At 39.3% G+C, this 21,894-nt stretch overlaps 1 protein-coding gene across 2 annotated transcripts in view; it reads left to right on the top strand.

The window, feature by feature from the left end:
* Positions 1 to 21,297, top strand: part of GAK (cyclin G associated kinase) — a 77,201-nt gene extending 55,904 nt beyond the window's left edge. For both annotated transcript variants that reach the window (XM_040579368.1, XM_040579367.1), the window contains exons 22-28: positions 1,858 to 2,028; positions 8,054 to 8,188; positions 8,539 to 8,658; positions 12,016 to 12,228; positions 13,619 to 13,767; positions 15,127 to 15,303; positions 16,979 to 21,297. In XM_040579368.1, the coding sequence (XP_040435302.1) occupies positions 1,858 to 2,028; positions 8,054 to 8,188; positions 8,539 to 8,658; positions 12,016 to 12,228; positions 13,619 to 13,767; positions 15,127 to 15,303; positions 16,979 to 17,080 (1,067 nt within the window). In that variant the 3' untranslated portion in view covers positions 17,081 to 21,297. The remainder of the gene's footprint in view (positions 1 to 1,857; positions 2,029 to 8,053; positions 8,189 to 8,538; positions 8,659 to 12,015; positions 12,229 to 13,618; positions 13,768 to 15,126; positions 15,304 to 16,978) is intronic.
* Positions 21,298 to 21,894: the final 597 nt, after the last annotated feature.

The following is a 21,894-nucleotide window of genomic DNA, read 5'->3' as shown; positions in this document are numbered from 1 at the left end:
CTGTTGGTCTATAGCAAGAATCTACATAGAGCAGGTGTTTTACTGCATGAATGAGAGAAGTTGCTGTATATTACCCAAGTATTTTGTTATGTGGCTAGTATCCTGTTAACTTCAAACCATGTAAAGGGAAAAGAATCAAATTTTGAATTTAAAGGGGACTCAGTATTTTTAAAGAATCCATAACCTCCCCATACAAACATTACGTGCTACATCCTTTTCTAAATCCATGTGTAAATAACTTTTCCTACTAAGGCATAGACTTGTAGTAACTTACTGCTTTACATGAAGTGGGAGAAAGCAGTAGCATTAGGTGTGGTACAGAGCTGTGAGTTTAGGTCATGCATCTGTGTGGGTTTTTTGTGTTAATCATGTAAGATTGCTAGGCAGCTGGAAATTCTGTAGGTTGTTGTTCAAACCAGTAGGATAAGGGTACTGCTAAAAGGTGTTTCTTGCTGGTTTTACTGATGTTGTTGGCAGGTCCATATCCTGAAAGAGAATGTTGCGTCCTGTTGTATTTGGTATTTGAAACAAGGCATTTCAGTTCAGAGGTTCTGCTCCTCTTAGCAATGGATCATTAGCCCTGTCACATGACTAAACTTTAGGGAACAGCAACTCTCTGCCTGATGTTAACGCTAAGATTTCTGAGAATATTAAGTCTAATAATCTGGGTAACTGTTAAAAGATTTAGCTTATTTGCACAAAGATAATTCATTTAGACTAAAAGCTTTGATCTACATACAACTGTAAAGTGTTTTTGTAGAACATTTAGGTGATTTCAAATACTGTTATTCTGAAGCAGTGCAGTATTATACTGTGATGAATGAGGAATCAATTTACCTTTTTTACACCGGCAGAAGTCCATAAAAGAGAATCTTTAATACTTTAACTATGCCTTTCTTATATCTACTCCAGGAAACACCTGGGTAGTAGCCATGTATGGATCTAATTTTACCTTTGAATTGGATAAGAGAAAGATAATGGCAGAAGTGAGAATATTTGGCCTTTGTTGTATTTTAGTTTACACATCAAACTTGTACTTGAGATTTTGTGTACGTCTGATACTATAGTAAGATAGCTTGATGACAATCCAGGGTTTGTTTCTTCGAAGTGTTACTGAGTCTCGTACAATGTGGCCATCGCCTCAGGATGTGCTAGGGCACTATGGCAGGGTTATTCCTTTCTTCAGTTTGAGTGAATTGTGGCAGGAGCCCCTGGGCTTTTGAGGATTTTGACCCTAGAGGGCAGCAGAAGATCTCGAGCCTTGATTCCAGCTGACTGTCACGTGTTACCCCATGCTGACTATAAATACTCTTCCACTTAGTTTTTTTTCATTGTGATCACTAGAGACTTGTTGAAAGCCTGGCTTCTTTTGGTTTTCATTTTTGAGTTGACGTGCTTTCTACCCCAGTCACTAATGCCTTCAAGTCGAAACGGTGGTATGAATGTTTTAGTTTATCTTTTTAGTAGTTTGATAGTAGATTTGTTTAAATTCTTTGGAGGTTTGGCATTATAGAGCATCTAAAAAGTGTAATTCTTCTGTTTGCAGTTGATCGGTAAAATTTAAGATGTTTCTTACATGGATGAAGTTAACAATGTTATTGAAAGTATGCAGCCTTTTCAAGGACTTTTGTTTGAAAACATAGCTGTTCGTATTGTGTATGTACCAACATTGAAGTACAGATGTCTAGAGGAAGGGACAAATGGTGACTCTGTACCAGGAAAAAGTCTTAGAAGGCTACTGCAGTTACTGACATGAACTTTGCTTTTTGTCTGTGCTTCCAGAGGAGTAAGGCTTTTTCAACTTTGTTTATTCTGAAATTTGTCATAAGATAATTTTTGGTTTTGCTTCTTTTTTAGCTGATCCTTTTGACCCATTCACAATGTCATCAACTTCAGAGAATCAAGCCCTGTCTGGTCCAGACCTCTTTGGGGACTTCCTTAATCCAAGCTCGGTATCTACACCTAGTACAGTTCCTTCCACACACAGTTCGCTTCCGCCTTCTTCCAGCTCAGACTTCTTAAATTTAGGTAAGTGTGCTTCTGGTGTTCTGTTTCTGAACAGTTGCTGCTGCTCTGTGCATTTGTCTTTCAGCTTAGTCAAGGTGGATTAGTGTCTTAACAGATCCACTTGTTTTGACTGCTGTTTTAATTAGCTCCATGTTCTGGGAATGCAAATACAAATGCACCAAGTAGTGAGAGTCTCCTGTATAATGTCATGCTAATATTTATGAGGCGAGAGGATTTCTAGCATTGCTCACCTTCTGTTGGGAGCTGGAGTTTCCTCTGAGAGTGCTTAGAAATGAGAGTACACAAACACCTGCGAAGTTAATGACAATGCTATTTTGATTGTATTCAGTTTTTAAAGATTTTTTCTGAAAGACTTGGAAAAGAAATGAGCAAGTCAAATTATAATATAGCCAATTATTTAAATGCAAGCTGAAGCTAGCTTGGACCTTCTTGATCTGAACGTGTTCTGGTAATACACTTATGGAGTACATTATGTAATACTCTAATCTTATTTCTTTCATTTAATTTCTGACGTATTCTTGGTGATGTCTTTTCCTCATGCATTTATTTTAAAATCTATTCGTCATTAAACAAAAAGCTTTGTGATCTGTTCGGTCTTCTCATATCTCCTTGCTAAACACATTATTTTCAAAGTGTTACTAAGTAGAGCTTCTGAGCATGCTCATTCTTTAGAGAAGCATACCCTTACAGAAATGGAGTGGTAGAGCCAGAAGTGTTGGCATTTTAAATCTGACTTTCAAAGACAAGTGTGCGTCCTCTCCATAGGAATGGAGCTTGTGGCCAGTCTGTAACAGCTCTTTGCTGCTGTCTCATCCCGCACTGTTCCCTGCTCCTGTGTAGGTCCTTCCCATGGGGTAGGCTTTCAGGAACGTGGGTCTCTGTAGGGTACAGTCCTTCAGGAGCAGACTGCTCCAGTGTGGGTCCTCCAGGGGCTGCAGCTCCTGCCAGGAGCCTGCTGCTGTGTGGGCTCCTCTCCATGGGCTGTGGCTGTGTCCAGCGTACATCCATCTGCACGGGCTCATCTACAGGCTGCAGTGTGGATATTTTTGCTCCACTGTGATTTTCTCCACAGGCTGTGGGGAAATCTCTGCTCTGGCACCTGGAACACCTCCTCCCCTTCATCCATTGGCCTTGGTGTCTGCAGGGCTGGTTTTCATTCGCTTTTCTCACTCTTCTCACAGCTGCCGTGCAGTGTTTTTTAGCCTTTCTTATTTATGTATGTGTTTCCAGAGGTGAAAACATCCCCTCTTGGCTGAGCAGCACTTGGCAGCTGTATCCTTCAGTGGGTCTATTGGAGCTGGTTGTGTCCAGCATGGAGCAGTTAGGCCTCTCCTCACAGAGTCTGCCCTTGCAGACCCCTACTTAGAAATTGGATGTAGTTAGGAATGGTGGTATCACATTCCTCACCCTGAATCCAGCAGCATTTTCTTCCCAGCACTTACTGCATGCAGTTTTGAGTTGCCATCATTGTTGGACAGTCTTGTCTAGTTGACCCTGCCTTTAAGTGATGCAGTCTGAGTGTTAGCTACAGAGAAACTGGTTTAAAAAAATGCAGTATTTGCCTGTCTGAGATGAGGCCTTCATCCTTGAAATAAGACTAGCCAGCTGATTAGCCTCTCTACCATGTATTTAAGCATTATATTTGAGCTGTGGTTGATTCTGCTGAGAAGATCCCACTTGCTGCTTTCTTTGCAGCATTTTTGTTCTGGCCTGGATACAGTAACAGCTGTGTTTTACAGTTGTATAGTTGCCAGTTTTATGCCACTTTTAATTATGACACTTTCATTGTCACTACATGAGATTACCAAGCAGATGATACTTTTTTTTTCCTGTAAAGCAGAAGTTTTAATCAATACTGATCTGTGGAGCATCATCTTGGCCAAAAAATCTCATCTCACTCAAGAGTCAGGGACCTCTGAAGATTATCTAGTTGACCTGCACAAAGCAGGGTCAGGTAGAGCAGGCTGCTCAAGACCATGACCTTGCTGGTTTTCATTGTTTCCAAGGATGCAGTCTTTAACAAGACTCAACAACCTCTATGGGCAACTTGTGTGCCAGTACTTGACTACTCTTACAGAAAAAACTACTGCTTAGATGGGGTTTCCTGTGTTTCAGTTTGTGCCTGTTGCCCTCTTGTCCTTCCACTGAACAGCACTAAGAAGCCTGGCTGTCTTTATTTCTTCCTGTTAAGTATTTATACACATTGATAAGATTGCCCACCCCCAGTCCTTCTCTTCTCCAGATTAAACAATACCAGGATCTTCAGCCTGTCCTCATATCAGAGGTGCTTCAATCCCTATATGACAGAGAACTCTTTCATATACTAAATTTAAGTTGTAAAAATACATAAACTTGATTTTCTGCTCTCTGAATGTTTCCCTGCAACCTCTAGGAGACCACCATCAATGTTCAGCTATTAGTAACATCTGAGCAAGTACAGAAGAAAAGAAATATTTTGACATGTGACTTCACTGCTTATTGTTTCATGTGTACTATTCCTTATTTTGGCTGAAAACTTGCACTGTGGTAAATGCATTAGCATACTGCTATTTTAATGTGATTTCTGGAGCTTTCTGTCAACACAAGGAAAAGATGCTTAAAATGTACCCATCTTCTTGTTTAGTCTACAGTTATACAGGGATTTCCCAATTTTTCTCCATTGATATTCAGGCTTTAAAAACCCTGTGGGAGTGGAGGACGTGGGATAATATTTCATGCTCCTTATCTTTACCAAAAGGACGACTTTAAAATGGACAACTTTTCTGTGTTCAGCTGAAATGGAGTATGTATTTGTGACCAGATGGAATGCTAAAGGCTCAGGTATTTAGCAGGGAAGTTCGAAAAATTAATAGCTGTAATGCTTCTAACGTGAGTGAGTGAAAGGACGTGGTAACTAGCAACTGGAAAAGAGGGCAAATGAGAGCATGTTTTCAAATGACATATTTGGAAGAATTATGTTGAGCAAGCAGAAGAAAGTGCAAACAGGAAGTCATTAAAGTGAGGAACAATTTTAAACACACTAAAAAAGTTTGTAGTAATGTCAGTGTTCATTCAAAATAAGCTGCAGCCATGAGACATGGTGATTCTACTGTTAGAGCGGTAATACGTGTCTAGAATTAAATTTTAGTGATGGGTAAGCTTTCTGGAGTAGTAAACAGTTACTGAACCTCTATAGATAACAGGAGAAAAGCGGTTTCAGTGAGCGTAATCAAGAATTAGAATTTTAGGCTTGTATTTCTTAGGGTGCCTTGAAATTTAAAATCATAGGAGTGTTAAAATGTGATTTCAATTTGTAGGAAAGATGGGTCTTAAAGAATATCTGATCTGTTAAGGCATTCTATCCTGTACTATAAAAATGTTGATCAGTTTTGCTAAATAGCAGTATGCTAACACGGTATTTTAATTTTCTGTGAAAAAACTAGTAATTTAGAGAAGCTAGTAGGATGTCTGAGTTCAGAATCGATAACCTGCACTTGAGTGGCCACACTTGCAAAAACAAGCTGTCACCAGTAGCTGGAGGAGTATCCTTTTTTCCTTAGTAGGTACCTGCTCAGCGAGCATTTTTGAGAACAGAAATGATTTGTTTGGATATGCAAGTAGGTGGTCATCTCTAATGCAAGTTGAGTCAGGAATGTATTTCCCTTTGCAAGAATGAACTGATCTGATCAGGAGATAGCAGGAGATGCAGAAGGTGATCAAAAGAAAGCTGATTGACCAATGTAGTATTCTCCTGTGTAGAAGTTAGTTTCAGGCTGTTCTCAGTCAGGCTTTAGAGAAGGTTAAAAAAACCTTGCGTCATATTAAACCAGCCTCTTGGTCCACAGAAAATCCTGTTGCCCTCTGTGATTAAAGGATTTCCTGTAGAGATGACAAGTTAAATAAAGAAAACCTAATGTGAGGTGGTGTGTTTGATAGACTAAAATGTAGGGCTCTTATTTTGGGAAGCTGGGAAGTGTGATCTGATTACCACCAACTTATTCTTGTATCTTAGCTTGGTTGGAGCACTGTTAGTAAAGCACTAGGCTCTGACCTTCAGCAGTTTACTGCTTTATGGCTAAGGATTATACATACGTGCATTAAAGAAGAACTTAAGGGGCAAGCAGCTATGGATCTCCTTGCCCGTAATAAATTGCTTCAACTTTCTGAACGTTTAGCTATGCTTCATGTTTTACTCTTTCTTTAGATATTCTGCTCCTTTACTGTAATGTATCTGTATGATTCCAGTGTGCCAGGTTACAAAAACCAGAGATTCAGCATGCGGTCTCTTCAAAAATATGTAGAGGTAGGAGTATCATGTTGGTAGCACTATTTCTTGATGTGAAAATCTGTTGTAATGCTCAAATTGTACTACTAGAAAGAATGTAGCATAAGAATAAACAGTTGCAGAAGGAACATCTTATCTGTTCAGTGTATTGCACATTGTACTCCATTGTTTCAGATTTTTGTGATAAAAGCCTAACAGATGAGTGTAAGCTTGTACTATTTATAGTGAATTTACTGCTGAACAACTAGGCTGCTCCCTGCTTTGTTCAGGGTGGGGGATGTGATGAATTTGATTGCTCTTAAACCAGCAGTTATAAAACAGCTGATTCCCATAGTGTGTTCTCAGTCTTTCAAGTGCATTCAGCTGTAGTTTAGTCTAGCTTACTCTTATTTCTCTCAAGCTTAAGTCTGGAGAAAGGGCTGAAAATTATACCATACCTTCAGAAGACTTTGGAGTCTTTGTGCATTTTATTTTGATATTTTCCTTCACATGCAGCAGAGATGATAATGCTGGAATACAGGCTCTTGGCAGACATTTCCTGCAGAGTATTTAATGTTCTCTGTTTGCAACCATAAGATCTAAGTATAAATACAATTAGTGGATTGAGGTGGTGGAAGGGATATTTAATTTGCTTCAAGTTATTTCCTCAAGTAAGATAAAATAGTTTCTGTGACTTGGTAGCTATTCAGAATGTAAAGCTGAGAGAAGTGAAAAGCTGTGATGTAGTGTCTGAACATCCAAAGCATCAAAACATCACGATTTCTGAAAGGATGGCTGGGTTAGCTTTCCAAATTCTAGGTCTTTGGAAATGTCTTCGAGTACCACTAAACATACTGGCTTTGAAATACCACCTTTGCTCTGTAGCACTGACTGTTGTCATAGCATTGAAGGGGCGGTTCTGCTTTGTCTCTGCAAGCTGTGCTTGAAGGGAATGCTCAGAGCTGGCATGCAGTTTTTGAGTGTTCCTTATCTAGGACCTCTCATTCCGAGGATGGCTCACCTCATACTCTGTGTGTCAGAAAGTGCAAAATCATTTTTTGTCAGGTGGTGGCAGTTATAACCCTGTATGGGATAGGGCACATTCTAGAAGTTAGTGGAAGCAGCCTTGCATCCTTTTGAATGTGACTGTTTCATTATCTGTTCTCAGTTAGCATGGTGCTTTTGCTTTGCACATAGAAAAGCAGCTTTTATCCACTGAGCTAGTGATTCTCAATCTTTTCGCAGAAGAGATCACTCTTCCTGTATTCTGCTTTTTAATTGTACGCATTCATTCATGTATTGAACTGAAAAGGGCTATTAGTTTGTCAAGAGCTCCCTTTGTCACATGAGGCCTGGAGTAGTCAAACCTGCAGTTTGAAATGACCTGGCTCCACCTGTGTAGCACCCAGACTGCTGAGTGATATGGAGCACTGTTTCATAAGCACTGCTGCTTTCTCGTTAGCCGTTGTGTTGTCAGGATCATCAGTGTGCCCTGAAGCCAACCCTTAGCTAGTCCTTTTGCCCCGGAGACCGAAGTTGTTAAAATCGTAGCACTGCCTATGCATGAAAATACCTCCTCTATGAAGAGCATGAGATGTTTCAAATACAAATGAAGGAATTCCAGTGGTAAAACCCTTCTGAGTCCTGTGTAAGACTGCATGGCTGTGTTACGGGGAAGTTTAAGCAAGCTGTGTAGTTGGTCATTGTAGCTGGCAATGTGGTACACAGTTCAATTGGTATTGACAGGATATCAATTATTGTGATGGTTTTCTTTTTCTGTAGGGAATTTGACACCAGAGCCACCTAAAATAGCATCTTCTGCAAGCCATCCAGATCTCTTAGGTGGATGGGATTCTTGGGCAGATTCCTCGGCAACGAGTGATGTAGCATCACCACAGTTGAAGCCTCTTTTTGAAGGTATTAAATTCTTCCATTAAAGGGAATAAGAAATACTCCAGACTTAGTTTAATCATCTGATACTGCTGAACATGCCTTCATGCCTTTTTGCTCTGTTGCTTAAAGGACTCCATGCTCTTGTGCTTAAATGCCTCTTTAGTAAGGCACCTGTGTAGTTTTTCAAAGTACATTCAAGGCTGAGGAACCAAATAGTTTGTTGTCTATAGTAATGGTGATTCTTGCCATGGTGAAAGATGTTGTGGGGCAGAATGGTGGGGAGGTTTACATGAGGCGTTGTGGGAATAGTGTGTTTACTCATTTTCTCAATTTCCAAATACACCAGGTGCATGATATGTTTTCTTATCACATAGGCCAAGCTTTTACCACAGGGAGCCAGTCCAGTGTGTCTTCAGGTCTGTCTTTCAGCCAGGCTAAGTCTCAGAACTTTGATCCTTTTGCTGATCTTGCCAATCTTGGATCTGGTCTTCCAGGTAAGATGTTACTTTTAAGAGACTATACATAATGCCACTAACATTTGATTTGCTTCTTGTACCAATAAATGTAACTGATAGCTTATGTAAACCATTTTCTTTTAATTAACAAACAGCTTGAGGCAGTTGCTGGGAGCAGACAAGTAACAAGAAAAGACTGAATTTTTACTCAGATTGCATGAAACATCCAGAATAGTATTTAAGAAGATAACCACACTGTGACTTAGAAACAGTGTAATACGTAGTGCTTCAGAATCTAGTTCAGAGGGTAAGAGAAACCCAGAGTTGCTGATTAAGTAACTGAGCATGAAGTTTCTTATCCAGCATTGATTGATGCTGTGCTGTGAAGGATATAAAGTGAAACCTGAGTTAAATTCTTTTAGATCCAAAGCAGCAGTTGTTTTATTTCAGTAGGCCTTTGTAGCTCCGCTGCTCAAATCCGTCATGTTCAAGATGAGCACAAATCAAGCCCATACTTGTACACCTATAGCATAAGCGTTATTTGTCGGTTTGCACTGCTGTGCACAAGAAATTATGGAAGATAAGACACAACGTGGAGTAACACTTGTTCCAGGATGTTATCTTCACCCCAGACTCAGGAATTAGCCCTGCAGCATTCTCAAACAGCAGAAAAACTAAGGACAATGAAAAGAGCTGAGGTCCGTGCATTTCAGGACCACACTGCCATAGCAAATGGCTGATTTGTAGCTGCTAAATTTGCCTAGCTGCCAAGAGTCCAAGGAATGATTTGGAACAGCCTGTATTTGTTGAGCTGCTGAATTACAGAAATGTGCTTTTCCCTTAGCTTGGAGCTGACAGAGGTTTTATCCTGTTGCCTTGGCGATTAGCGTTGTGTATTGCATTGAATACCCTCTTGGTGGAATTATCTTATGTAAACATAGGTATTTGGCTTCTTTATGTTGCCTGTGCATAATTACTTGCAAAATTCCGGTGTTGAAGCAGTACCAATAAGGCTGCTCTGCAGTAAACAGTTGACAAAAACTTTCTAGCTTAATAATTCAGGTTATTACGGACTTTTTAAATCTATAGATAGTGTGACATTAAAAAAAATCAACTTATCTTTGACATACTGAACCAGTGGGAGAAATTTACTGATTTTAGCAGGATTTAGATCAATTTGTTATTCTTTCAGGTAACTTTCAATAGGAAAAATGACTGCATTAGAAAGTAGCCAGGTGTCACTGTGCTAGTTAACCTTCTTAGGCATGAACAGAATTTTCAGGGAGTTATAGCAACTGGAGTTTAGACTCGGTGTTGTATTTTTCATAGGAGTTTTGGCCTTCACATAAAAGTCATAATGAAAGCTGCTTAATTGGGAGTGCTACATAAACAGAAAACAAGCAATAGCTAGAGGGAGGTGTTAGTAGTGTATGAGGCTAGTGGTGGGATACCAAGACTGTTCTGTAGTAGTTGTTCTCACACCCTTCATTTCTAGGGATGATCTTGTACCAGAAAGTAGGAGTGTAGTGTTGAAAAGTTGCTAGTGAGGCATTAGCTTGTTCTACAGGAAGAATTTATTGGCTTTCAAGAATGAAATAAGGAATGTAGAATGCTTGGAAAGAGTAGTAGAAAGAGATTATTTTTCAGTGTGGAAGGTTATGTACTCTGACAAGTGACGGGGCTATTTTATTTTTTTTTCCTTTGAATTTCACACATTAGTTAACTGAGTCTTCAATCACTTCTATACAATTGTATGCTTTCATAAAAAAACTAGTGCAATTGTAGATTCTATCAGGTGTTGTATTGCAGTACCAGGTTTTATCAGGTATGGTATTAGAGGTATAGTATGGTATCTTGTAGGTGGCCCTGGGGAGACTTTTTGTGTAAACTGTTACAACTATGAGCAGTGGCTACCAGAAAGAGCTATCAAGAGATCTGAGGTGTGGGGAACGAGTTTTGAAAGAAAAAAACAAGTTTACATTGCTGTGTCTACACAGACAAGCTTGGGTGTTTTTTCTGAGGCTTTAGGCTGAATCAAAGGGGATAAAAATAAGAACAAGTAAGTCTAAGCTGGCTTGGGATATGTTTGATCTGAAAGGGATATGTTTGATCTGAAAGTTCGGTTCTAAGCAGCAGCAGCTGATCAGTAATGTATGTGGAGATTCAAATAATAATCTACCTTCTTCCAAGAAATAATGAGATGGGATCATAAATTTGTCATTCAAGACCAGTGATAAAGATTTCTGGTTTTGAAGTGTTGGTATTTCATTCATATTAGACTTCCTGACTGGCTTCAGGTGTGTAATTATATTTGACCACTAGTCTTGAATTTGTGGTTCTCTCACTTTTAGGGAATTCTTCCAACATGAAGAAGTCTTAAGCTGTTTAGGATGCCACATATATCAAATGTTTCTCTTACAAAAAAATCTATATGTATCTACATTCAGTTGTCATTCTATTTTTTGCCTCGGTATAATGCCAGGTATATGCAACTTGTCAAGGGAACTCGGTTTCTAGGAATCTTTCCAAAGGAAGTCAGTCAAGGGCAACTGAATGGTGGCTTGGTTTAGAATAAAAAAATTCAGGTTTATTTTCTTCAGTGAGACAAAAAGCTGAATAATGAATTTAGAAGGTTGGAGCTTTATTCTGCTCAATTTGTTTACAATGAGTATTGTAGAGTTGAGAAAAGGCCCTGTATGTTCTTCCCAAAGTAAGGAGCAGCGAAGCTGCTAAGCAGGGTTATTTTATACTGGTTTAATGAAAGGAAATGGGATACTAAAAACTGAGTCAATATTGTGTTGATACAGAGGCTTGTTGATCACACCAAGGTGATTACAACAGTCTCCTGCAGGTTTCAGTGCTTTTTTTACTCATGTGCAACATTCCCTGCTAATGCTGCTGTAGGATAATGTTTTCATCTTTCTTAAACAGTAGTGCAAGAAATCACTAGAAACTTTGAAAGCATTCATTTGAAAAACTAATTCTATGATCAAGAAAATGTAATATATTGAGAATATTTTCATTGTCCTCTGCATATTAACGATTGTTGAAGTATAATGAATTGGGAGGCAGAACTAATGTCACTGCCAAATTATTTTCTGACCTTACACAAGCCTAGCTGACCAGGCAAGAGCAGATGCTTCTGCTAAAACTAACAGTTGAGAACTTTAATGGTAAGAGACCGAGACTTTCAGTAACAGTTCTAGCTCCTGCCATCCAAGTTACTCGTTAATGAGACTCTTAAATTCATTTTATACAAGTTTTTCTGTAAGTGTTCTCTTGTATAATGGTATCACTATAAACGATGTGGTTGGATGTCAAAACTAAACTGTCTTACTTGTATTAAACAGGTGACAGATACTGAGCTGAAAAACTTAATTAGGTGTTTATTGTTAGGTTCCTCCAGTGGTGGACTTTCAAGTAGTGGCTTTGGTCAGAAGACTGCTCCATCTCAGAAGCTGGGAAATCAGTGGCAGAAATCGACGAAACCACAAAGTACTTCATGGCAGTCCCAGCCCAAATCCAGCACAGCAGCTAAACCCAATTACACAGTAAACTTCAGTGTCATTGGGGGACGAGAAGAAAGAGGAGTCAGAACCCTGAGCTTTGGTAAGTTTTCTGAAGGCATCGCTTATAATGGCCTGCTGAAGTTAGTCAGATGCTCTGTTAGCTGCAGACACTCTTGTACCTTCATTTTTTAATTTCTGTTCAGATTATTATCTAGTAGAAATCAGAAAAAAGCTTGGCAAATCTGGTGTCCTGCTTTTGCAAAACTACACTGGAATATCACAGAGATAAACTGGCCATGACCCCAAAATATTTGCAGGTGCGGGTATAAAGTCTCAAGGCTATATTCACTAACCCACATGGGTACTGGTTTTGCATCACTGGGTTAAAAAGGTAAATTTGACCTATCCAGGGGGAGGTGGTTGGTAATGTTGCTTCATGCTAGTCCACTTGTGATACACAGGTAAAAGGATGGAACATTCTTCCCACCTGAAGAATAGCAGCTACCCTTAAGAAAGATTGAGGTTAAACTTACTGGAAATTCTTGTGTTTCCAACAAGGATGGGGACAGGAACAGGTGGAGTCATTCCTGGAACTAGTTCCTTAAGATATTCCCACTGAACAGGCAAACCTAGACATATAGGGATGGGCATAGCCTCTTCTATGTTAACCTTCTTGGAAAATTTTATTTTATTTTATTAGGATTATGGTGAGCAGTAGGTACTTATGTATGTTGAAGTAATTCTGTTGATCTGTATCTGCAAAGAGGTGACAGGATAGAGAGGCAGTGGGCATAAGTTGCAGCCCAGGGAAGTCTGGAGAACAGGAAAAAAAAATTTCATTTAGCATCATGAAATGCTGAAATGGGGAAATGGATCTTGTGGTTCCTTGTCCTTGAAAATAGGTGGACCTCAACTGGACAAGGACCTGAGAAACTTACCTTGTTGTCCCTGTTTTGATTGGGCATTGGGCTGGATGACATCCAAACACATCTTCAGAATTTAATTATTCTACAGCTCTCTGAAATTTGTTGGTTCTATAATGACTATTCACGTTTTATCCCTTCATTATTGTGCTTGTCTCAACATACTTAAATGTTGAGTAAATACTTTGGACTAGAGTGAGTATATGGTCACTTGAAAAACTGCTGCGCGGCAGTTAGAATTACTTTATGGTGGAGAAGTGGAACTGTTTCCAAAATCATAAATAGGTAGGTGTGTATTCCCTCGTGCTCCATTTTTTAAAAAAGAGGATGTATAAGTATTTAGTCACATGTACACACACGAGGTTATCTGCTCTGCTGGGCTGAGAACTTGTCAGTAACCCCTCTTGTTCTTATCCTTCCGTAGTCTTGTAATTCATTTATCAGGCCACTGAAGAATATTTGTCATGGTAGTGAGATCTCATGCAGGTATGTCTAAGTGCAGTGTGTTTTCCCCGTTAATGTATTCTTCTATTAAACTTTTCATTTAATGTTTTTCTTCTTTCATAGGTCAAAAGCCAAAAGTTTCAGAAAATGACTTTGAGGATCTTTTATCTAATCAAGGGTTTTCAACTAAATCTGATAAAAAGGGACCAAAGACCATTGCTGAGATGAGAAAACAAGAAATGTCCAAAGATATGGATCCCTTGAAACTCAAGGTTTGTTTAATGTTGATTTTGGTTTATAGTGAAAAGCTGCACTCGTGATTGGAACTAGTGATAACAGCAGAAGGATACAATGATTAACAGAGCAAACTAATAGAACAGAATGAAGTTCTATCTGTATTTAAACGAATATAACTGTAAAAGTTAATTAGCATGAGCAAGAAGCAGTTGGCAGTGAACATAGCACAAGAAGTGTGTGGATGGAACGTGAGTTCCTGTTTGTTTCAGCTAAGCTTGGAGAATTAAGAACCTGGGATTTTGTCCATTTCTTGAAGCCCAGACTGTTCTTTATCTCTAGTATTCCTAAAGGTCTCCTTAGAAAAGGTGGGTTTGGCTGATAATACAAAACTACACTTTCAAAAAACAGGTGGGTGAGTAGTTGTCTTCAGGGTGACCACTTCCTTGCATTTACCAGTTAACAAGTGCTAACCTAAGAAATTATGAAAAGGTACAATTCTGGAGATAGGCTGTAGAACTAATCTGTGGGGTGTTGCCTGATTGGCTGTTCAGATTTTGTGATGTATTACTCATAATATCAAATATTAGTAACTTCCAGTTTTGTAGTCTTTGTGGTGCTTCAGAAATTAATAAAAGAACTTTGGAGGGATGATGAAATTTGTTTTCACAAAGTGTTTTACTTGAAGAGAGTGTACACAGCTTGCATGGTTACCTTTTGACACAAATCACCATAAATGGAAATACGTACAGATTTTTATTTACAGTACTTGTTGCTGATAGAGGGCAGAGATTTTCAGATTACTGAAACCAGTGTTCAGTGAAGACACTGCGTCACTGTATCACAGTGACTTGAATATTTCTCTTGAAGTCTCTAAAACAGCTAGTTACTCTAATCAACTTTCCTGGGGGTATCTGAAAGAACACTTCAGTTTGTGCACCCCTGCAGGTTGCGTAAGTAAACATTAACTATTAATATACATGATCTGAAACTTTTGTACAAATAAAGTAAACTAATGCTGTGGCTTGACAGGGAGTTAATGTAATTGTGACAGATGTTCTTAATTACTCCAGTCAGTTTTCTTGTCATTAATTCTACAAGGTTTTGTAATATGTTACTCTCATAATTTATCTTGCAACAACTGAATTTCTGCAGTGAACTGGTAACAACGAGCTACTCTGTAATGGCAGATGTAAAATACCACTTTTAGGTGGTTAATGGTCTGGGTACCAGAAAGAAAAAATGTAGTAGGGCAGTTGGACCTCTGGGGTGAATGCAGCAAGACAACCGTACTTGGGTCTTAATCTTGTAGTCCTGTACAGAGTGAAGATTATGTCTTCAGACAGACTGAGAACGTTTACAGTGCTGCATCATTCTATACATTCTGTTTTTCCCAGATTCTTGAATGGATTGAAGGAAAGGAGAGAAATATCAGAGCATTAATATCCACGCTTCATACAGTGCTTTGGGAAGGGGAAAATAAGTGGAAACCAGTCAGCATGGCAGATCTAGTAACTCCTGAGCAAGTAAAGAAGTACTACAGGAAAGCAGTGCTTGTAGTACATCCAGACAAGGTGAGCATGTTCCTCGGATCTTGTTTCCTTCTAAGAAGGAATGCAAACTGTTTTTACCACACCATGCTAGTCCCTGAGGTGATGCAGCCTTATTTCTTGATTAGCACACTAGATGCTCTTCACTTTGCTTCTGTTGTCTTCTGGATTTGGTGCCCTCCTGTGTTCAGGTAGTACAGGATTTTTCTTGTCACCCTGTCACAGTGCAGAGTTCCAACAGGTAAATGTTAACAAATGAAAGATCCCATTAAGGTTGTACTGAGCACCAAAGTCAGTTATGCTGGGTTCTGACTGACTGCAGGCAGGTTTAATGCTGATTAGTAGAATCTGCTTTATTTCTACCAGCTGATACTTCAGGTCTTTTAGGACTATTCACCAGTGTATGAAGACTCGGAGGCCACCACAGCAAAACTGGTGGAAAAAACCTGCTGAGCCTCCTTTAATAAACAACTTTACTAGGAACCAGAAAAAGTAAACTTTACTAGAGTAAACAAATTAGCAGTTAAAAAATACTTGATGAATGTGACATTCCAGTTGTCTTTTAAAAATATTTAATGCATTCTGTTGCTGTTTGTTATTCTCCCAATGTATAAAGGTAGCTTCTTATCCTGAGTTACTGCTCTAGGCTGTGTTTGAGATAAAAAGATAAACATTGAATATACCTGGTTTGAATTTTAAGGGTTTTGTATCACTGGTGGTTCAGTGAGCCATATTCTAAGCCATATGTTGTCCTGTATCCGTAACAAAGAAACAAGACATTGTTCATTCTTTTCTTCCCCCCAGTCCTTTGCTGATTTTGGCCATGTTGCTGTTCTTGGCCATGTGCCTTCCTCCACTGTTGTGGTGGTTTTTTTGGTGCTTTCTGTAAGCCCCTTAGTGCATCAGTGTCAGAATGCAGGTCTTTAGAGGCATTTTCTTCCTCTTTTTTTTTTGTTTTTTTGTTTGCCACTTTGACTTAAAGCAGTCTGGAGAAGTGTCTGTAAAGTACTGCAGCTGGCAAAAGCCAAGCAGCAGGAGAAAGGGAAGGATAATGGAGAGGGCTCTGGGGCTTCCTTTTTGTGTTGGAAAGAACCTGTTAAAATGGCTCGTCTTGTGGGACTGAATCTTTACTAAGCATGAGGGTTGGGTTGGCCCAGAGGCAGGGCTGATGTGAAACAGGCAGGGAATCAGGAGCATACCATCTTCATTTGAATATGGAGGCATATGCACAGGAGGTGCTATGTAGTTAATGTTGAATCTTAGTATCATTCACAATAAGCAACAGATTTTTCTCCAGGAAATCTGTCCCAAAGGGGTCATCTTAAATAGTGCTTAAATGTTATTCTTGTACATTACTGCAAGGTCTGTCAGGAAGCAATCCCAAAAATGACTGGATTTGATCATTAACTAATACTCACTAAAACTATTTATGAAAAGAACGGCTTCAAAATCTTTAAGTTGTTTATGAATTGCACTAAAAGTTTGAAGTAATGTAAGGAAACCAAGACTTCGGCTTTGTTTAAAATAATCATGCCAAACTTTGGATAAGATTGGGGAGAGCTGTGTGTCTGCAAAATTATATTCACGCAGCAGTCTAAAGTTGTTGAATAAGATAGCAAATATAAAAGGTGTGAGATCTTTCCCGAGTCACACAACTTCTATTCTTTTTAAGCTTCTAATGTGTTCTGTTTTTTTTCAGGCCACAGGACAACCTTATGAGCAGTATGCCAAAATGATCTTCATGGAATTGAATGATGCATGGTCAGAGTTTGAAAACCAGGGATCAAAATCCCTTTTTTAAAACTTAATCTGTTCCAGAACTGCTTCCAAAAGCTGGAGCTGAGCATTGTTGTGACTTTATTGTGCCTATGATTTATGAAGAGCTTTATCATGATTTCAGCAGTTTCTATTAATTCATTAGTGTGGTGATGTATTTTGGAAGATGTAGAGTACAAAGCATTACACAGATGCATTAAAAAAACCAGCTGCTTAGTACTTGAAGAAATCAGTCTGGGAGTAAAGATTTCCTTTCAGATTTGTATATGGTAAAATAGATTTTTAATGAAGCTACATGATTTCTGGTATACTAGTATTAATTAGAAATCATTCCAATTTCATCAGTCTTTGTTTTCCCTCTGCTTTCCTCAATTTGTCTACTATCTTTCAGTAGTTTTGTCATTCATTTTTTGTTTGCTGCCTGTCGCCTTACTGAGTTTTGGTTATCAGCAGTGAATTTGCTTGGCTTATCTCAGAGCTGAAGGTGTATATTTTTATCTGTATTTTCTGTAATCAATCTGATAATCATTCTGTAAATAATGTTTTCTGGCAATACCTGTGTTTCTTACAACAAAGTAACAGGTGTTTAGCCAAAAAGACCCCAAATGTGGGACAGTAAGCCAGGGTTGTTCTTGATCTTTAGTCTTCTTACATACCATGAATCTAGAAACAAATCCTGACTAAATTTAAGGTCTGCATGTTCCTGCTGTTTTGTTATTTATTGTGAACCTTTGGAAGGCAGTACTCTGATGAGAACTTACTTTCCTAGCTCTTAAAATGGTGTCTCTTGCTTCTGATTTCAGTGGAACGTTCCTTCCATTGGACTTTCAGCTACTCTGATAGAAATAATGTTACTCTGAAACTTGAAGTGTAAGCACAAAACATTTTACTCTGCTTTGATTTGTCTGAGTAATACTACATTACTCACTACCATCTGGGGAGCATTTGAAGTGCTTTAACACATTTTGCTGCATGTCTGAACTTACGTATTTTTGAGATATGCATGACATCAGTGTACATGAAAATACGGAGTGTATTGGTAGACTGTTGCATATCTGCTCACCTACCTTCCATGCACTGGCTAGTGCAAGATGAGTAGACACAAACTTCATAACAAAACTTGCCATGTTTTCTCATCCCTGTCCAGAAGGCGGTTTTTCACTAGTGCTGGGGTGAATGAATGCAAATGACCAATGACTGTTATACTCTGTGTAATAACAAAATGCAATTTTTGTATCAAGTTGAAAATGTAGAAAATTAAGTGTTGTGGTATTAAAGCTTTGGCAGCAGTCTCTTGAAGAAAGTACAGTTGGGCATTTAAGGGGATATTTTTATCATCTCACTGTTTTATACATTTTGCATGCTGAACTGAGAGTGTAGCTGTACCGTTATCAGAGGTACCTGTTCAGCTGAACAACATCTGAAGAGAAAACGTGAGATTTTTTTTTTAATTCCAACTGAACAGTTCTGGATGAGGCTTTACACTGCCATGCACTGATGAACATAGTGAACTGAAGATTTGTTTTCTGTAGAAGATAAAGCAGCATGAGGACCAATAAAGATGTTTCATAAGGCTTATATTATTATTTTTTTTTTTTAGTTACAGCAGTCTGGGGGGAGGGAAGCTAAGGTAAATCCTCTAGAAACATATGTTGAGTCTTAATGTTCCTTCTAAAGGAGAGGGTCATTTGGAAGAAAAATCCAGAAGTTCCATTTGAAGTTATCTTAAAGCAGTAAGAAGTGGTAAAAAAACCCCAAAACAACCAACTGGGAATGAGGGCTTTTCAGCCTTTCTCATGCTCTGTGCTTCATTGTTAGTTGGTTGTCTGCTGTACCGGCTAGGACTGCACTCAAACTATTACATACCCATTTCACTGTAGCTGTATTCTTAATGTCCACAAGCTGAAAAGCTTTTAGAACAGGCTACAGAAAAAAATGATTAAGCTGAGACTTGATTAGATACTGTGAATTGTCTGTGGGCTTAAAATGTGTATTTTCCATTCATGCTTCTATTATTATTCATTGCACAGTTAGATTTTGAAATGTTGAAGTGAAATTGTGCCCTGAAAGCTAGACTTTATATCTGCTTCTGCTGCCTGCAAAGCTTGAGGTTGAGGTGACTGAATGTTGCCAATAGGTTAATGTGTCTACCAGACTTCACATGTGGCACTTGAAGTTCTGTTGTGATCTCCTTTACTCTTGTAGCAAATCACAGTGCCTTTTGGCCCATGTTTCTAAGTTCTTTTGTCTGTTAATGATAACTGACTCATACCATGCCGCCTTTGTAGCCTACCAGGATCCAGTTTTTCAAAGTCAGTAGCTTGACACGGTTATTGCAGGACCACAGAAAAACAATGCAACATAAATTAAGGAAAGAGTAGAGAAGAACATCCCGATTCTAATCTGCATCTCAGTTTTTTTTCTGAAGTTGACCTATTCCTACCTTCCTCTGCTAAAAAGTCGTCTAGACTGGTAGAAGGAACCTAGAAAGGTTTGTAGCCTGCTTTTCCAGGCCTTTTAGAAGTGCTACTGGTAAGCTATAGACAAGCGGCAGTACCAAGTGCTAGGCTTTTCTGCAGAAGTTGCTATAAAGCAGGGCTTATAAAATGGTAGGGCAGGTTTCCACTAGTTGTTTCTGAATTAAGTTGCTTATGTTACATTGCTGTTAGATCTGGAGGCTACCTTAAAATGGAGATCTGTGAAGAAGAATCTGTGTTAGGAGTGCGTGTGACTAGAACCTGCCGCATGTGGAAGAGTGGTGTGTTTTGACCATGTTGGAGGAAATCGCTTGGTGTCTTTAACCTTGGGCATGCCTCTGATGTTTCCTGATGCTGTCAAATTTCCTTGAACTTCACAACAGGGAAGAGAAAGAAAATGAGCGTACGTTCATAGTAGATCACAGGGTTATACTCCGTATTGTTAGTGGGTAGTGATTGCCAAACATCAAACCTGGGAGGAAAACTTCCTCTGCATTGTCGTTTGGGTAAAGTTCAGGTAGTTTGCTAATCGGTGGTAACTTCATTCAGCAAGTACAGAATGGAAAACCTACAACGGTACTGAAGTGCATTTCCTTCAAATAGAGGCTAAGCCCTTGGCATTCCACCTGTGAGGGTAACTAGTGTTCATGAAAAATGGCTTGTTTACCTCCACTTTCTTGCTAATTCTAGAAGGTTCCTCCAATGTTGTCTTGCCAAGCACAGAGTAACAGTTCCTTCCTGAATGCAGGCTAAGTCCCAAAGCTGCATGCCCAGGACTGAGATGGCCAGGTTGCATGCACCGTTCCACGTCTCAGGGCCAGACTGCAGTTTCCACAGCAGCAGCAGCAGTATGTTTGCGTAGTGATTGGCCGTTGCGTTTTCTGTTGCTCACAGGAATATTTTGGGGTAGCATAAACGGGGAAACCTTGTTGCTCCTTAGCTGTGACCTTAACTGTATAACAATTGCAATGTAACAAATGCTTTGTAAATAAGTTCAGATTAGTCTTGTACAGATGCCTGTGCTTTGTGAGTTGGTTGACATTTTCTGTCAAGGATTTGCGGGTGATTGACCTGCGAAAGCTGTATAAGGAATGTATCATTTATTGCCCCTTGAGTCTGTCCCTGGTGCAGAATGCCCAGTGACAAGGAGCAAAGGGTGTGACTCAGCTGAGCTGTGGTTCTGATCTTGATGAATCTTGCAGTGCTCACTTGCTCTCTGTTTGGGTGAGTTTATTGTAGGCTGCAGTTCAGACTGCATTAAGCTTCTAACATACGCTCTAAAAATAAGAATTCAGTCATTTTTATAAAGGATACATGTTGTCACAGGAACTTTTTATTACCAAAAGAGGATTAAGAGGCATTGTGAGAACTCCCAAAACTCTTTAGTGGAATGTACTGTATATTTGCAATGTAGACTTCTAGAAGCGATTGTCATCTCTGATAAGGACTTAGTTGTTCTGAGGTCCTTATTGTATTTACCTGTAGTTGTGATTGTACTTTCTATACCTGTGATTTTTCTAGTTTGGGGATGTGGAAGGACAGAACAGATATTCATTCTTTGCAATCTTTCAGGAAATGCAATGTACTGAGTAATTTTGCTAATAGTGAAAAGAAAATTATACCTGTATGTATATAATGGTAATATTGTCAAATTAAGCCTTGTTTCAAAGTAGGTTTGATGTTTAGCACAATGTCCTTGCACAGAATATTTTGCTTTGAAATGTATTACAACTTAACCAGTGATCAATTAAAACAAACAAAATGACTTTGCATGTTTCTTTCTTTCCCAAGGGAGAAGCAACCCGAATACACAAAGCATTTACACTGCCTCTTTCAGAACAGTATGCGAGTGTTAGAGAAGTGGTTCTCATTAGTTGACTGAACCTCTTAGAAACCAAGTGTGTCATCAGAAGTGTCTCTTCTGTTGAAGAGTCCCTGCAGTGTGCTCTGTGGTTTGGCAGCTGAGTTTCTTAGACTGCCCGTATGGTGCTGTCAGGGGTTCTTGCACAGGACTTGGTGTAACGCAATGCCATCCCATCCCCCAAGAGAAACTTACTCTCCCATCCCCTAAGAGAAACAAGAAGCTTGCATATCTGCGTGACAGGACTCAAAGGGAAGGAGAACAGGAACAAGTGGACAAGAGAAGGAGGAATGAGCAGCCTGAAGGGAGATGGGCGCTGGGGGTGGGGGTGTGTAACGTACAGTGATGAAGGTCTTCATGGATATGGGGAATCTGTGAGGGAACGCAGGAGGAGGAGGAGTCACTGCTGGGACAGTACTTACAATGTGCCAAGAAGTGTCTTTTAGCTCCATGCTCTCAAACAAGAATGAGGGAAGTGGAATCTTTCAGAGTTGGGAACAA

This window comes from Falco naumanni, chromosome Z, assembly GCF_017639655.2.
Source record: "Falco naumanni isolate bFalNau1 chromosome Z, bFalNau1.pat, whole genome shotgun sequence".
In the NCBI taxonomy this organism is placed as follows: Eukaryota; Metazoa; Chordata; class Aves; order Falconiformes; family Falconidae; genus Falco; species Falco naumanni.
The sequence above is the reverse complement of the archived record's forward strand: the minus strand, read 5'-3'. Positions and strand labels throughout refer to the sequence as shown.